Source organism: Lithobates pipiens, unplaced genomic scaffold (assembly GCF_037356315.1).
Source record: "Lithobates pipiens isolate NorthernLeopardFrog02 unplaced genomic scaffold, aLitPip1_a1.2 Scaffold_22, whole genome shotgun sequence".
Taxonomy (NCBI): domain Eukaryota; kingdom Metazoa; phylum Chordata; class Amphibia; order Anura; family Ranidae; genus Lithobates; species Lithobates pipiens.
Window position 1 is genome coordinate 85,168,365 of NW_027507784.1, and position 18,084 is coordinate 85,186,448.

General features: G+C 40.3%; 1 protein-coding gene across 1 annotated transcript in view; it reads left to right on the forward strand.

Moving 5' to 3' along the window:
• The window catches only part of CNPPD1 (cyclin Pas1/PHO80 domain containing 1), a 41,826-nt gene that overhangs the window by 14,504 nt on the left and 9,238 nt on the right, over positions 1-18,084 (forward strand). Inside the window, exons 5-7 of the mRNA XM_077447828.1 lie at positions 10,482-10,610; positions 12,085-12,146; positions 12,408-12,525. Of these exons, the coding sequence (XP_077303954.1) occupies positions 10,482-10,610; positions 12,085-12,146; positions 12,408-12,525 (309 nt within the window). The remainder of the gene's footprint in view (positions 1-10,481; positions 10,611-12,084; positions 12,147-12,407; positions 12,526-18,084) is intronic.

The window sequence follows — 18,084 nt, forward strand, 5'->3', positions numbered from 1 at the left end:
TATAAATGACAATGGTCCCAAAAATGTGTCGAATGTGTCCACCATAATGTAGCAGACACAATTAAAATCGCTGATTGCCGCCATTACTAGTAAAAAAATATATATACATATTAATAAAAATATAGAACAAAAAGGGTATAAGATAGGCCCACAGCAGGAGATAGTGCGTGCATTTTCTGAACAGGCAGCATTGGGCTCAGCTGGGGGAGGATGTGATGTGGGAAAGCTGGGGGAGGAGCCCGAGGCGGTGTCTGTGAGGACGGAAGGGGAGGCAGGAGATCCATGGCAGCAAGTCTGATGCAGATGCTGGTGAAGTGGGATAGAACACCGTGTTAGAGGACAGCACATGGTGACCCCCGCAGATGCCTATTCCCCATGATATTGGATCAGGAGACCAAGGAGGAGCGATTGATAGATCGGGGTGGACAGCAGTAAAGGATGCAGGAAACTGAACAGGGGTAAGTGAGAGATATCCCTGGTTCAATCAAAAAAATGGCTGCAAGAGAAAACACCTGATCCTGAGACCCCACGAGTGACTGTTGGTTGCTGGCCTCCCCTCTGTCTCCTCCATACGCCCCCCCTCTTATCTCTGCCTTTGTGTCCTCTGTATATTATGCTCTGCATACTACCCTCCAGAGCCCCTAGGTTATCCAGCGCTGTTGCATCGTGAACTGTGTTTGAACTGTGTTTGCTGTGGAAGCTAAAGAGATTTGATGACTAACTGAGGGAGAGATGCAGCAGCTGGGACTGGCTAAAATTTAACTGACTGGAGACATAAGAGAGGTCTTGATGGAGCAATGATTCTTTTTGAAACCTATGAATCTGAGAGCTACGGAATTGAAATGTTTGTAAGAACGTACCAATGAGAGGACTTGTTTAAATGTCAATGATTGCCTAATAACCCTAGGAGTGGCTCAATTGATTAAATGCTGGAATTACTGGAAACTGCTAAACTGATAGTTGAAACTAGTACTGAGTTTTAAGCTCACTTAAGGACTAAGTATTGATACAGCTTAGTACTGACTGAAAAGGTTATGAACTATGCTATGAACTAAGCTGCAAATTAAGTGATGAACTCTGCGATTTAACTATGCGATAAGTTCGGAGCGATATCTACTGGAGAGTAACTTTCCTTCCTGTGGTGGATAGCAGCTGATTAGATAATTGGGTTAAGCTAATATAGAGCTGAAAAAGCATAAGGACATTCCTTTTTTTTCTTCCCCCCGAATCCTCCCCCCCCTCTGCGTTTTTTTTTTTTTTTTTTTTTCCTTCGTATCTTCCCGCCTCTCTTACGTTATACAGAGACCGGGAAAGAGGGATGAATGGTACGTTTTTCATAGGTTCTTTATAGGATTTTCATAGGTGCCCCAGCAAAATAAAATACAAAAAAAAAAAATCCACCAAGTTGCAGAATTTTCAATTCCATCTAAACTAGGGGGCCTGAAAGGGTTAAGTGACTGGAGACATAAGAGAGGTCTTGATGGAGCAATGATTTTGTCTGAAAACTATGAATCCAGGAGTGGCTCAATTGATTAAATGCTGGAAGTACTGGAAACTACTAAACTGATAGTTGAAACTAGTACTGAGTTTTAAGCTCACTTAAGGACTAAGTATTGATACAGCTTAGTACTGACTGAAAAGGTTATGAACTATGTTATGAACTAAGCTGCAAATTAAATGATGAACTCTGCGATTTAACTATGCGATAAGCTTGGAGCGATATTTTCTGGAGAGTAACTTTCCATTATGTGGTGGATAGCAGCTGATTAGACAATTGGATCAAGTAGAAATAGAGCTGCAAAAGTATAAGGACATTCCCCTTTTTTTTTTTTTTTTTTTGTTCCTTATGCGTTCTCTTTTTTTTTTTTTTTTCCTCTCTCTCTACGTGTGCTCCCGCCCCTCTTACGCTATATAGAGATCGGAAAAAAGGGACGAAGGGTACGTTTTGTTTTTTTTATTGTTCCTTTACAGGATCTTTACAGGTGCCCTAATAAAAAAAAGAAAAAAAAAGTAAAAAAAAAAAAAATCCATCAAGTCGCAGAATTTTCCATTCTTAAAGCAAAAGTGAAGAGAAGTATTCCATCTAAACTAGGGTGCCTGAGAGGTGAAACGGCAGGATATTCTTCTCTCCCCTTGCCCCTCCATTCAAATCAATAAAAGCAAAGATTGGAACCGAGAGGTACTCCCCTCTATACAGGACAACTATTTTGTCAAACAAGACAAGTGAACAAGATACATGATGAGGGGAAGATCACATAAAACAACAGAATCTAAAACCCCGAGGGAGAGTTTAAATACTAGTGTAACCGCTAGTTCAATACAAAAATACTTGACAACTAAAGAGGGTAACCAAAAAAGCCCAGATGTAGAAAAAAAAACATCCTTGCCAACTAAAAACGCAAAAAAGGAAATGGCTAAGTTAAAAGGAGCCCAAGGAGATAAAACAAGAGAAGAAACACAAACAGAGAGAGAGATGGAAACTTACGAGGGGGACGGGGAAGAACAGCGAAGTATAGCTCAAATGCCCACGAAGATCGAGATGATGGCAATGTTTGAAAGGATGGAAAGTTTAATTAAGAGTGAGATTACAAATGTCCGGATGGATCTGGGCCATTTGCTGCGGAGAGTAGAAGAGGCTGAGGAGAGAACTGAGAAACAAACACAAGAAATCGCAGAATTAAAATCGCAAGTGAAAGCACTGCAAATAAACCAAAGAAATACCTTCTATAAAATGGAAGCACAGGAAAATCAAAATAGACGCCAAAATCTAAGGATAAGAGCCCTCCCAGAGCAAAATGGAGAGAAACTGGAAGAAAAAATAAGGAAAATATTTAACCCCCTACTAGGACGAGAAGAGGACGAGGAGTTAAAGATCGATAGAGTACATAGAATTAGAAAGCCTCTAGGAATGAAGGAGGAGACCCCACGAGATGTCATTGTTAAATTCCATCGGTATACAGATAAGGAGAAAATATGGAGGAACCTCAGAGAGAGACACCCGTTGCAATACGAGCAAACAACTTTGCAAGTATTTGCGGACTTGTCAAGTGAAACATTATCCAGAAGAAGACAATTAAAACCATTACTAGAACATTTAAGACAAGCTAATATTAAATATAGTTGGGGGTTTCCTGCAGCATTGATAGTACATAGGGACGGAAAGACGGTTAGATTGAAATTTCCGGAAGAAGTACAGGACTTTTGTACAGAGTTACAGATTCCAACCATTAGTATACCTAAGCGATCGGAAAGAGAAGAAAGACTAATTGAAGAGGGAATAGGGCAGAGAGCTTAATGTAAGGGGGGGGGGGGGGGGGGGGGGTAGGGGGGGAGGGGGGGCTGGTGTAATTTATTACAAAAGAAACGAGATGGGAGAGGTAAAGTAAATAAAAGTTAATGTGGGTATGGGTGAAAACGGGAAGAGCCTCCCTGGACTATCTGCTCCCTCCTCTCCCCCCTATGTCTACCGGGCCTTCAAGGCCGGGGGGGGAGTGGAGGGACACGGAATGCCGGGCTTGGAGCTTCACCCCAAGGGGTGAGGTACATATTCCAGGATGGGGATATATTCTGGATATAGGTACAAGGACCAAAGAGGGGTCTGGGAGGGTTGGGAGGAGGTTGGGAGGGGGGGTGGGAGGGGTGGGGGGAGAAAGAAGACCCGACAGCAGAGAACCTCGTTAAGTGAGAAAAGAGGAGAAACCAGCCTGACTAAAAGCTATGTCTATAGTTAATTGTTTGTCATATAACGTTAGGGGGCTAAATGAATCAGCAAAGCGGTTTAAAATTCTGAAAGAAATAGAACAATATGAAGCGGGTATAGTGTTCTTACAGGAAACCCATCTATCATACGAAAGCAAGATTAGAATATACTCCCCTAGGTTCCCGGTGTGGTTTTATGGAGATTCTTACTCAAGGAACTCAAAAGGGGTAGCTATCGGTATAGGACGGGAGGTATACTATAAAATAGAAGAAAGATTAGTCGACCCGGAGGGTAGATTCCTCTTTCTGAAGGGGAAACTATGGGGAGTAGACTATACCCTCGCTAACATATACTGCCCAAATAGAAGTCCAACGGTTTTTCTGAAAGGAATATTGGAGAAATTATGGGATTTTAAAAGAGGAAGAGTAATTATAGCTGGAGATATGAACTTTTGTATGAATCCGCAAATGGATAGTTCGTCCCGTGTGCAGGGGATTGGGAAGGAGCAGAGGAGAATAATAAAACACAGGCTATATCAGTACCAGCTTATGGATGTGTGGAGAACTATGCACCCAAGGATACGAGACTACTCGTTCTATTCCCCGGTACACGGGACGTACACAAGGATCGACTACTGGTTAGTGGAACATAGGGTTCTGGACGAGGTGATATCCACAGATATAGGAATTAGAACATTGTCTGATCATTCTCCAATATGCCTGAAGATCAAAATCCCAGGATTTCAGAAATCTCCTTTTTCCTGGAAATTGAATAGGGAACTGTTGGACGAGAAGGGAGAGGAAATAATTAGAAAGGAATTGGAGTTTTTTTTTACCACTAATTTAAATGAAGAGAATATGGAAAATATTATTTGGGAGACACATAAAGCTTATATAAGAGGGATATATATTTCACTAGGTACAAATAGGAAGAGAGAAGGTATTAAAAAGAGTAGAGAGTTGAGGGAGGAAATCCATGGATTAGAGCAAGAACATAAAAAGGCAAATGGCAGGGAAAGTGGACAGGTAGTGGACCTATTACATAAACTGGCTATGAAAAGAGAGGAACTCGGGGAATTAATGGAACAGGAAATGAGGACGATATATAATAGGATTAATAAAGAGAGATATTATAGCGGCATTAAAAATAGTAAGATCTTAGCAAAGATATTGAGGAAAAAAAGATCGAAGAATTATATAGAGAAAATATTAAATAAAGAGGGAGAGTCGGTCTATAAAACTAAGGAAATAGCAGAAGTTTTTAGAGAATATTATGGGCAGTTATATTCCGTGAGAAAAAAAGAGACAGAAAAGCAAGAGATGAAGAGAAGGGGAAAAATCAAAGACTATATATTTCAAGCAAATATCCCTAGAATACCGGGGGAATTGGCGCAGGAATTGGAGAATCCAATCTCAGTCCAAGAAGTAATACAGGCAATAAAAGAGACCAAAGGAGGAAAGAGTCCAGGGCCTGATGGCTATACAATAGAATATCTAAAAAAGTTTGGAGACATACTAGCCCCAATTTTATGTGCATATTATAATGGACTAGGTACAAAATATGGACTGAGCGAGGAGGCCTCCACTGCGACAATCTCCACGATATTGAAAGAGGGAAAAGAGAATACAATATGCTCAAACTATAGACCGATCTCACTACTCAATACGGACATTAAATTGTTCGCAAAAATATTGGCCGCTAGAATAAAGAAGTTAATGCCTAGCTTAGTCCATGCAGATCAGGTGGGATTCATTGAGGGGCGAGAAGGAAAAGATAATGGAGTAAGGTCATTATTACTGCTTCAGAGGATGAAGGAGAGTAGAATCCCCAGTCTACTCCTATCAATAGATGCTGAGAAAGCTTTTGACCGAGTAGACTGGGGATTCATGATGGGTACCCTAAGGGGAATGGGGTTTGGTCCCAAAATTTTGAAGTGGATAAAGGCACTATATAACAGCCCCAAGGCAGTGGTAAGAGTTAATGGGGTACTATCAACAGCCTTCAGAATGAACAATGGGACTAGACAGGGGTGTCCGCTGTCCCCCCTATTGTTCGTTCTGGCATTGGAGCCACTCCTGGAGACGATAAGGAGAAACCCAGATATAAAGGGGGTTGAGATAGAGGGGGAAATACATAAGACAGCCGCATTCGCGGATGATATTCTGTTTTATGTATCCAGCCCACGAATCTCCATGCCAAACTTGTTAAAGGCTTTACAGGAATACGGAGAATTATCTAACTTTAAAATCAACCCAAGCAAGTCAGAAATCTTAAACGTAAATATAAATCCGAGAGAAGAACTTGACATTAAGAGAGAATTCCCATTTCTATGGCAAAAGGAAATTAAATATTTAGGGATTAAACTGACTGCATCAATAGAAAAAATGTACCTAATAAACTATATCCCCCTTCTAGAAGAATTGAGAGAAGAAATAAGGAGAATGAGAACAAAGCCCCTGTCATGGTTAGGAAGAATTAATGCCTTAAAAATGATTATTCAACCTAAAATCCTTTATAAATTTCAGCTATTACCAATATATATCCCCCCCCTATATTTTAAAATGATAAATTCTTTAATTTCTAAATTTATCTGGAACAACAAGAAACCTAGAATCCCACTGAAGACTTTGCAAAAGGGAAAAGACGAGGGGGGTCTGAATGTCCCAGACTTTAGAAAATATTACGAAGCAGCAGTGTTAACACGGGTGGTGGAATGGGCAAAATTAGAAAGTAAAAAAAGATGGGGAAAAATAGAACACAGTTTATCAGGCACAAATTTAGGTAGAGAAATCTGGACTCCTTTAAAATATAGATCACTAGGGAAGACAACACCTTTGGTCACAAAAAATGTGTTTAGAGTATGGGAGGGAATACACAAACATAATAAGTGGAAATATAATTCCCCTTTAATTTATTTAAAAGATAATGATTTTTTTGCACCTGGTAAAAGTACAATAGGAGGGAAATGGATAAAACAAGATAATATGCAATTACGACACATAATTAAAGAGGGGAAATTGAAAACACTAGCAATATTACAGAAAGAAAATGATTGGATGGGTTTGAATGAGTGGCGATACCTGCAACTTAGACATTTCGTCTCAAGACTACCACAACCGCTTAGAGATGGAGAAAATTTGACTGCCTTGGAGCGGATATGTGAGGGGAAATCCCCAAGAGCAGGTATTGCCCAGCTTTATAAGGTCTTGAGACGGGAATGTGAAGCGGAGGTACCAACTTTCATTCAAAAATGGGAAGAAGAGATAGGAGCACGGGGTGAAAACCAAAATATAGAAAAAATATTGAAGATGGTGCACAGATCCACGGAAAATAGTAAGATGATAGAAACAAATTATAAAATTTTAGTAAGATGGTATAGGACCCCAGATATAATGGCAAAGTACCAGGAGGGACAATCTGGGAAATGTTGGAGGAATTGTGGACAAACGGGAAGTTTGGCCCATATATGGTGGGATTGTCCCAAGATTAAAGAATATTGGAGAGAAATAATAAGATATATAGAAGTAATAGCTAAAATACAGTTACCTGAGAACCCATGGTTATGCCTATTCCATGCAGTAGATACCCCAATTAAGGAGTATAGGAATTCCCTCACAAGCTCATTAATAAACGTGGCAAAAAGCCTGATTCCGAAAAAATGGAAAGAAATAGAAGCACCCAAAGTAAAGGAATGGCTAGGAAAAGTTGAGGAAATGTATAGTATTGAAGGGCTGGGAATGGAGGAAGAAAGAGAAAGAAAGAGATTCCATGTGAAATGGAAATACTGGAAAATCTTTAGACAATCTATGATTTTTAACGAGGTAATGGGTCGGTAGGGGTGGGGAGAGGGGTGGGAGGGAAATATTTTAGAAGAACTCGAGAAGTAAAGAAAGAAAACCAGGATAATGTGAAAAATTTAAGGGCATGAATGTATTTTGGTCCTATGGTTTTCTTTTATAATACTTGATTATGTTTTGTACGCAACTTAAATGAAAAATTTAAATAAAGAATAAAAAAAAAAAAATAAGATAGGCCCACAGTACCCCACTCAGCGGCTATTTCAGCAGACCAAACATTCAGAAAAATAGTAAACAGATATAATAACGACCTATCGAATTAGTCTCGAGGGTCTATAGGGCAGCAGCCGTTAAAGTAGAAAAAGTCATAAAGCAAATAGTACATGGATAAAAATCAGTTCATGTCCTGAAAATATCAGTACTAACACAGCGCTAAACAATAAACAAATTAAAGTCCCAAATAACAGCATAAAAATCCAAAAGGAGATTGTGCAGAAAGGGTGACAATGATGGTATAATGTCTGCATCTGGCACGAGAAGAGAGAAGATAGGGTGTAGCAGAAAGAGAGAGTGAGAGCCCAGAAGCAAGCAAGGAAGCGTGTTTGGCAGACGAACCCTGGTGGAAGACATTTGAATTGCGGTATATAAAAACAGGATTATTCCCTTAAAGGCGCTTATTATTCTTATATCTGGTGAGTTTAACCCCCTGAGGGGATACGAACTTCACGCGGTGAAATATTGGTGCAATCCTGGTGGATGGAGTAGTTACAGCACTTTTTGATGAACATTATTATCACCTCACAGCGTTGATTATACCATCATTGTCACCCTTTCTGCACAATCTCCTTTTGGATTTTTATGCTGTTATTTGGGACTTTAATTTGTTTATTGTTTAGCGCTGTGTTAGTACTGATATTTTCAGGACATGAACTGATTTTTATCCATGTACTATTTGCTTTATATTAATAAAAATGCTATAAAACTATCCCCTATTTTGTAAACGCTATAACTTTTGCGCAAACCAATCAATCGCTAGTTGCGATTTTATTTTTTTTCCCCAAAAAATATGTAGAAGAATACGTATCGGCCTGAACGGAGGAAAAAAAAAAATTTTTTATATATTTTTTGGGGATATTTTATTATATCAAAAAGTAAAAAATATTGCTTTTTTTTTCAAAATTGTCGCTTTATTTTTGTTTATAGCGCAAAAAATAAAAACTGCAGAGGTGATCAAATATCACTGAAAGATAGCTCTATTTGTGGGGCAAAAAACGACGTTAATTTTGTTTGGGAGCCACGTCGCACGACCGCGCAATTGTCAGTTAAAGCGACGCAGTGCCGAATCGAAAAAAGGGGCTTGGTCCTTTGGCTGCAAATTGGTCCGGGGCTTAAAGTGGTTGTAAACCCTCCTAAACATGTTTAGCTAGGTAGATAATACTTTTCTCAGGCAGCTGATCGCTGCCTGAGAAAGTGCACGCACTTGTGTCATTTTCGTAAAAACCGCCATTTTGATGTCCATTACGTCATGCGTGCTTGCACAGTATGGACTTGCGAGCACGGCATATATTGTATTGCCGCCTGTGTCTTTCCTGCTTCTCGGCCTTTGCTAGTACGTGACATTCTCCTCAGAGCGGCAGAGGAGAAGTCTCGCGATGTATACATCTCCCTGCTCTTCCTGATAACTCCCCCTTGTGACTGAACAAGACGTCACGCAGGGGAATGAATCATAGAGCAGAGCGAGAGAGAGAGAGAGAGAGAGAGAGACACTTGAAATGCTTTGTTGCCTTAGTAACGGCAACCGAGATCGAGGCTTGGTTAGGATTGTTATGACGCTACGGCGCTGGGCGAGATTTCTTGAGGGGACTCAAACTAAGGGCAGAAATGACGTCCGCGAAGGAGAGGAAAACCAGACGTAGCAATGGCGCAGGCGATACCCGGAAGACACAGATTTTTATATGTTATAAAAAAGGTATTTATAACGCTCGATTTGTGAAAAAATATAGATCCTATGAATGCTGATGTTTAGTAGAATACAAACAATTGAAAATTACGATTTTTTTTTTTTCGGTGGGGTTTCCTTTCTCTTTAAGTGGTTAATTGACTGTCTTACGAGAGTGGTGTCGTGGTTTGGTTGGTATCTACTGGATAAAAATGAACAACAAAGTTAAATGGCCGAGGTCCACTCTGTAAGGAGTGAGAATTTGAACTGCTGCAAAGAGAACCAGCTTTTCCTGTGGCATTCCTTGTGGTTCTGAAAAGAGATCAGTGCTGTATGGGCGACTGCTCATCGTTCAGCAGGGTGAATTTTATTTAAATCACTAGTAAAAAGGCTTGATTTAAATCATATATTTTTTAAAGGGCAACTGTCATCTCTGTCCCTATCCCCTGACCCGCTGTTGACTCAGAGTCCCATTCACTTTAATGGGGGACGGCTGGTGATGCGGCAGTAACACAACGTGAGGGACTTGGCGGCAGCAGGTGAGTGGATGCCCGCTAACAGGCACTGCCTTGATGGATATGAAATGACAGGTGCTCTTTAAATGTAGGGACTTATTCTTGCTGGTAGTTAGAATCGTTAATATTTGCAAAGAAAATTTAAGGTTTTCCATTTAGAATAATAAGCGGTCAGGTTAGTAAAACAGCAATATCAGAACCGATTCAATCATACAGTTTGTAGTGTACATAGATTTGCAGAACAATGGGATAAAGGAATATTCCTGAACTTTGGTTTATCTCATGGTTACTGTAAATATTGCAGAATATAAAGCCTTTTAGCTCAATTTCATGCTGAATAAACAAAATTATTAATGTTTCCTAAATAGAAAACTATCTTTAGATAGATTTTTATTGCAAAAGCATTTTATTAAAATAAATTTGATAAAAGTCAAACTTTTTAATTTTTTTTTTTTTTAATCATTGATTTCTATCCACCCTGTTCGGTGACTATGGATCACATTTATCTTAAATGACATGTCTGGTTACAGATGGTTGCCAGTAAGTATCTGTACGATGAAGGCGAAGAGGAAGAGGTTTTTAATGACGAATGGGCAGCAGCTGGGAAACTGGACGTCCAGACAGTGAACACTATGGAGATGAATTTCCTCCGGGCTATTGTAAGTTGCTTCTTCCACTCCAGATATTCTATGTCTTGCTTTGTTACACTAGATTTGAAAGAGGTATATGAAGGATCTCATTTATCGAAGTCATGATGTAGTTAGTATTAGCTATTGAGCTCTGTAACCAGGTTTTTGTTCAATGGAGGAGCTAAGGAGAGTCAGGAAAATGCAAAAAGTAGGTTGAAAGTACTGCCTACTGGCAGCATGCAAAAATAGAAAATAATCATATTTAATGGTTTGTACTTGAGTGAAAGAATATTTATTTTATTTTTTATTATGCGTTACGGAATGTGTACAAAGGAAGTCTGTCAACATAAACACAAACCATATTTGTTTCTAGTAATTTAAAGCTTCATGTACACTACCTGCAAAGCTGAGTTTAGGAGTGGTTTATTTTTATTTTTTTCTCCCAAAGCTCCTAAACTCAACTCCATAAAAGCCTGTATGTCAGTGTACACGTAGGCTTTTAGTAGAGTTTAGGAGCTGCTGTGGCTAGGTTAGGTTTAACCTCCCTCTCCTGAACGTGGGAGAATCGCGCTCAGGATAGGAACACTTTGTTCACTGGCCGTGGGGGAAAAATGCAAAACCACGCCACAATTTTGCTGTTTGGCCACGGTGCATTACGCCCAAGTGTACATTAAGCCTAAAGTGGGTCTCCCAGGAGCTTCTTTAAAGCAGAGTTACACCCCCAAGGTGGAACCTCCGCTTTAAGCACCCTTTGCCCCCTTACATGCCACATTTAGCATGTCCTTCTTTTTTTTTTTTTTTTTTGTGGGGGGGGTACCTAGTTTTGACAGGTACCCAGCTCCCACTTCCTGCTCTCGCCACCTAGGCAACGCCTCTCTCCCTAGGCGGCGACTCCTCTCCCCCTCCCTCTCTGCAATCTTCGGGGACACGCAGGCCGTCGCAGCTGGGTGCCCACACTTGCAGTGGCGTCGATGCGGAGGAGAGGGGCAAAGCTTCGGGCGGCCGTGTCGCTGGACCGGGGGACAGGAGAGTGTAGCTGCTGACTTTTAATAAACTTGTAAAAGGAGTGGAACTCTGTTTTAAAGTAGAACTATAGGCGAAATGTATTTTTTATTTTATTTATTTTGGATAGAGCAAGGGAGTATTGTAGCCCCTGTCAGATTTTTTGCCATCTGTGTCCCATTGGGGAGATTTCCCTTCACTACCTGTCCTATAACCAAGCAAGACGTGTGGAATATTTTTCCTCTATTACTTTTCTGGTGAATCTCCCAAATGGGGGCACAGACTAGGATTAAAAACCTGACAGGTGTTCTAATTCCTCTCCACTCTATCCAAAACTTAAATGATACTTTCATCTCCTGAATAGTAAATTTTGTAGCCATTTGTATGTTAGTAATAAACTGCCTGTTTGTTCTTTTTTTGTATTAAAGAATTAAATTATGAAAAAGTAGAATATTGTTTTAGTGTGAGTGTATGTAAAATCTTTCTTTATATGGGAATACAGGACTGGGGACTCTACACACATCCAGGGGAGTTCTTTGAAGTGCTGCGATGGCTGGAGGGCAGGTGGGTATCTTTTATCTATGTGGAACTCTAGACAAAACTTTGTTTGGTTTTTTTTTATTGCTGTGCTGTCTGTATTGCCCAGGTCGTTCCCCACTTCCTGAGTCTTCCCTTGTATTTGTATTAAAGAGGAAGTAAACCCTGTATGTTCTTCTTTTTCTGTTACCTTGTGTTTGTGAAAGCCATAATGCCATCCCCTTACAAAGCTGCTGAGCACTTTATACTGCAGGAAGTGTAATCTGGTTCTTTGTCTCACCTTCCCAGGGTTGCAGAGCAGCAAGGTATGAAGCGGGGCTGGTTCACTTACACAGACCTCTCAGTGCTTCTGGAACAGGACCTGTGGCAGAAAGTCTTCAATGATCTCTGCCAGCAAGTCACCAAGGTGAGGAATGTGTTCGATTATAGAAGTGGCATAATGTCTACAGGACTTTAGAGCCACGTACAACCATAAGATAGAGTAAGAACAATTTTATTTATTAAATTGATATAAAACTATATAAAAATGTATACACAACAAAACAAATTATACAATACAATGAAGCAAATCACCTATACAAGGTATGGTCAGCTATAGAATTAATCACCCTACGCGTTTCGGAGCTAATGTGATCTCCTTCTTCAGGGGTGGAGATAAAGCATGAAGTATGATTCTAGAGAAGGATATAAATGACAGGATATTAGAAACATCGATTAAAAACATAATCAAATATTTTTTTTTATACTCTCATGACATTCTATCTGATTATATAAGTACAAACAGAGAAGATAACCTATTACTATTTCTGGTCTACGATGTTCCGGTTCTAATATCCTGTCATTTATATCCTTCACTAGAATCATACTTCATGCTTTATCTCCACCCCTGAAGGAGATCACATTAGCTCCGAAACACGTAGGGTGATTAATTCTGTAGCTGATCATACCTTGTATAGGTGATTTGCTTCATTGTATTGCATAATTTGTTTTGGTGTGTATAAATTATTTTTATATGGTTTTATATCAATTTAATAAATAAAATTGTTCTTACTCTATCTTATGGTTGTATGTGCTTCTAAATTCCACCACCAGGAGTCCTGTTTTTTGTAGTTTCTATATCGGATGTGGCACAACAACTCTACGCAGCATTGTTGTTCTATACTTTATCATCAATGTCTACAGGACATGTTTTTAGTTTGTAAGAGACCTAAACCTGGGGTTGGAGGTTCACCTTCCAGCAATGAACCTAAACACACACAAGAGCCTTAGCTACTCAGGAATGCTTTCTCTTTTCTTTTCTTTTTTTTTTATTTCTTTTTGCCCAAATCACACGCTGTCCCCAGGCTTGCCTGTCTTTTCATGGGTGTCTGACCATCAAAAACTACCAGAAGATGGACAGGTAAATTGAGGAACCCAAATTCTGCAGCCTTCCTGTGTACAGTTAACCTGGTAGCAGTCATCTGGGAACAGTTCTGTGGAGAATTCAAATTCAGAACTTTCGGATCCCGGCTGGCTGAGACCAAGCAAATGGCAAGTCTGGATCGGTCACGGGGGACATTAAGAGTCCAATAGACCTCTGATGTGTCCATAAAGGTAAATAAGCATTTATAGTATAAACTAAAGTAAATAACTCGCTAATAAACACTATTGCAAAAACATTGAAAGACTCATTGCAAAGCTACTGCCATTTTTATAACGTTATTTTAACGTCCAGTGTGCATGGAACCCTTACAGTATCAACTAAATAGTAGTGCTAAGCAGTAAAAAATAAACCCGATGATAGTGATCGACACTAATACATAAACAATAATAACTTTTGTGCAAACATAGTCCATACATAGGACTGGATTGTCTGAAACAAGGAAAGCTGAATAAATCCTGATGTGAAATCTACAAAACTTTCAACACACCGCGTGCACTCAGTGTCCCCTTTGGTAAGACACTCACCGAATGGCGATGCCTTGCACACTCATGCTCGGGGAAAAAAACGGCAATCAGATTTTTCTTGGATCAACTTTACCTATAAATGTCAGTACCCAGTTATATTCTGTACCTAGGAAAGAATCCAGGCATTTTTTTTAAAGCAATCTACTGAGCTGGCCACAACCAGCATTTGTTGGAGTCTATTCCACATTATCACAGCTCTTACTGTGAAGAAACCTTTCCGTATTTAACCCCCCTGGCGGTGTTCCCGAGTCTGTCTCGGAGTGGAATTTTTGTACCAAAAGCGGTAACCCCAAGCCAGACTCGGGACCGCAGCGCTGAATGCAGGAGGAGATTACATACCTTCTCCCCTGGATCCAGGGATGTCCCCGCGCTGAACGAGCGGCTCGTCCTCCGCCGGATCTATCACGGAGCCGAACTCCGTTCCCTGCGAGCGTTGCGGCGCACAGGGATGGAGAATGACGCCATATTCAAAAAGTAAAACGCACAATATAATGTAATCTTACAGATTACATTGCTGTATGTAATTATTTCACATCCCCTTTGTCCCTAGTGGTCTGCCCAGTGTCCTGCATGCAGTTTTATATTATTCTTTCTGCCTGGAAACTGGAGATTGTCCATAGCAACCAAAACTGTCCCTTTACATCAAAAATTATTTTGGACCAGCTAGAAAACAGCGATAATAAATTGTAATCACTCGCAGAATTAAGAGAGCGATTTGTGGGGGAATCCGTCATCAAATATGGAAAAGTAATGACAGTGACAATTCTGCAACTGAGCAAATTTCAGTGTTTTTGATTTGATTACGTTATTGAATAATTTTTATTGTTATATTATTATTTGGTATAATTATTTATAGTTCTTTATTATATTATAATTTTATGATTTCATTTTTAAAACTTTATCATACCCGGGATCCCTGCTAGTCTGAACAGATTTAAGAGAGTTATTCCTAAGAATTACAGGACTACAATATAAGACGGCAAATTTTCATGCAAAATAATTGTACTGCTTTTAGCACCTAAAATCCGAAATAATCGTACCGCCAGGGAGGTTAAAGATGAAATCTCTCTTCCTCCAGACATAGTGCCCCCTTGTCCTCTGTCCTCAAAGTGAATAACGCAACACCAAGTTCACTATATGGACCACTTATCTATTTGTACATGGTGATCATATCACCCTTTCAATATTCTCTTTTCAAGAGAATAAATTCAGTTCCTCTGATCTTTCCTAATAGCTGAGCTCCTCCAGCTCAGTTTGGTTGTCCTTCTCTGCACTTTCTCCAGTTCCTTGATATCCTTATATTCTCAGTATGGGGTTAGATTTAAATAGTTTGCTCTGTAATTGTATTGTAACTTAGGGATACATTTAATGGTTTCTTAAAAGTATATATTTTGTAAGTGTTTTTTTTTTTTTTTTTTTTAATAATCCTTGTAATTTTATTGTGATTGCATCTTCATAGATTTGCCATATAAGTGTATTTAGTGGAGGATTTGGTAATTGACCACTAAATGCCGCTATTATACAGTATGTTAATGCTGGCACTTCTGGCAGTCTGTGCTCCCCTCTCACTAGCTGGAACAATGCCATTTATTCACCAATCTTCCACTGTTGGTTGTGCTCTGCATGATAATGACATATGGTTGACAGTAGTCCTGTCCTGCCAGGAGCCATCCTCACACAGAGCATGTCCCACAATGAAGGCATAGGTAATATTGCATAGCACTTCTTTGGCCAACAAGAGAAGAGAGTTCATATGTGAGAGGAAAGCAATGACATACACTGCACAGATCAAGCTACAGATTGCCCACTTGCAGATATCTTCTCAGTCACCGCCAGTTATGGCTGCCTCACCCATGGCTCTGATCACTTCTGTGTATACTCTGTGCAGATGCATTGTGTTTACAGCGCTCTGCTTACAGGGTGCTTCTTTGGAGTGCTTTTGTAGCAGAAGCCCAGGAACTGATCGAGCCCTGTGCTTGATGCGGTTACTGACAGTACTAAGTCTTGCCAGAGCCTCTGTTATTCCACATGCAGTCTGCTGTACTCTAGACCTATAGTAATTACAGGCTACATGCTGAGTGCTGGTGAGCTGCATATTTGCTTCAAGTTTGGCACCAAATAAAGGGTTCTCTTTACTTTAGATACCATTAGGGGAAGCCAGGGGGAAGCAAACTGACCACTCGAGGATGGATGTGCTGTGCTTGTTCCGCGTGGTCAGAGTGCATCGCACTTGTGGGGACTAACTTGGTTTTTAGGGTGGATGCAATGTCTTCCAATAATAAAAGTAACCAGTATGCATTTCTTAAGGAACAGTGCAATGTCATGTCGAGATTTTAAGAAAGGCTTACATACACATTAAGAATGTGTAGGTGGTTTTGACCACTTGGGCGACAACCATGCATGATCAATAAGGGGGTGGGGGGGAGAATTTGGTGGCTGGAGACCTTGATAGAATAGACTCTGCTTTCCACCTGGTCAGGTTGGTCCCTGTTTTGAACCTCGGACACCTTCAAATGCCACCATCTAAACCACCCCATAGCTAAACTTCATATGAGTTTAAGCCTAATGGTTAACTGCACCATCATATCCTGATCCCTGTCAAGGTGAACATACTAAAATCACTGTAAGATGTTAAAAGAATAGAATCACTGGAGTGCTGGGCTGTGGAGAGGGTGGGAGCAGCTGCCTCTGACTCTCTGCAGCTCGCTGAGAGACTGAGCCAGGTACCGGTCCAGGGTTGTTGGGAGTGGAGCCTGACCGTATTGTCACTATCTTTCCCCAACCTGGCCTGGCTCTGTGATGTCAGCAGGCTTCAGCTTCTGCTGAAAACAGGTCACAGGAGTGCAGAATGAACTGCACCCCCTGTGATCCACAGCACTTTGGCTGTACTACTCATTTAAGTCAGAAAAATTATGGAAAAGAATTCTGCTACAGTATACAACATGTGCGATCAATGGTTCTCAACTTCAGTCCTCAAGTACCCCCAACGGGCCATGTTTTGGGAACTTACCTTAGATAAAATAGCTCAATACCATGTCGTTGATTTAAAGCAGCTGTGCAAAGTAAAGGAAAACCTGAAAACATGGCCCATTGGAGGAACTTGAGCACTGAGGTTGAGAACCACTGCTTTAGATGCAGTAACCAGTAGAGGTGTGAATGGTCTCTTGCTTGGGATTTTTCCCAACCATACTGTTGTGATCTTTCCCCAGCCTGGACCGGCTCTGTGAAGTCAGCAGGCTTCAGCTTCTGCTGAAAACTGGGCACAGAAGTGCAGAACGAACTGCACTCCCTGTGATCCACAGGACAAGTACATCCAAATGTGCTTTGGTTGTACTTCTTACATAAAGGTAAAACTTTTTAGTTTTGAATAGAGTGGGGTGGGGTTAGAACACTTGTGAGGTTTTTATTGCTGTCAGTGTCCCTGAGATGTACCTCTATTTGTCCTGTTTACTATTTTTTGCAGAGAGTGAAAGAAAATTAAAAATTTTGGGTTGTCGCCAGAACAGGAATAGAGGGGAATTCTTCCACTGGAAATACTGGTTTTGGTGACACCAAGAGATTCCCTCACTTTGGATTTCATTTGACTTCCTGTTTTGGCTAAGGGACAGGAAGTGATATAAAAATCTCCCCAATTGTGGGGGGGGGGGGGCACAAAAAAAAAGATCTGGAGATTATAACCCTTCCTTACTCTGTCCAAAGTGAAACTGTTTTTTGCCTTTAGTCCTACCTCAATTTCAATTATTTGGCATACATAATAAAAATATACTGTCCTACATATTGATGCCTTGTGACCTTCACCTCTCTGGTAACGGGTTTGAAGATGCTAAAAAAAAAAAAAAAAAACTGCAACACCGGGCTCATTGTCCTCGGACCTGACCTCAGATTATTTACCTATTTGATTTCTATTTGAGATACTGTAATTACTATTTTTCTTGACTGTTGCGTGTAACTTTCTTTGGCAAATAATGGAATTGCAAAAAAAGGCTGTATAAATTGACCCCATGTTGTGTATGTATGA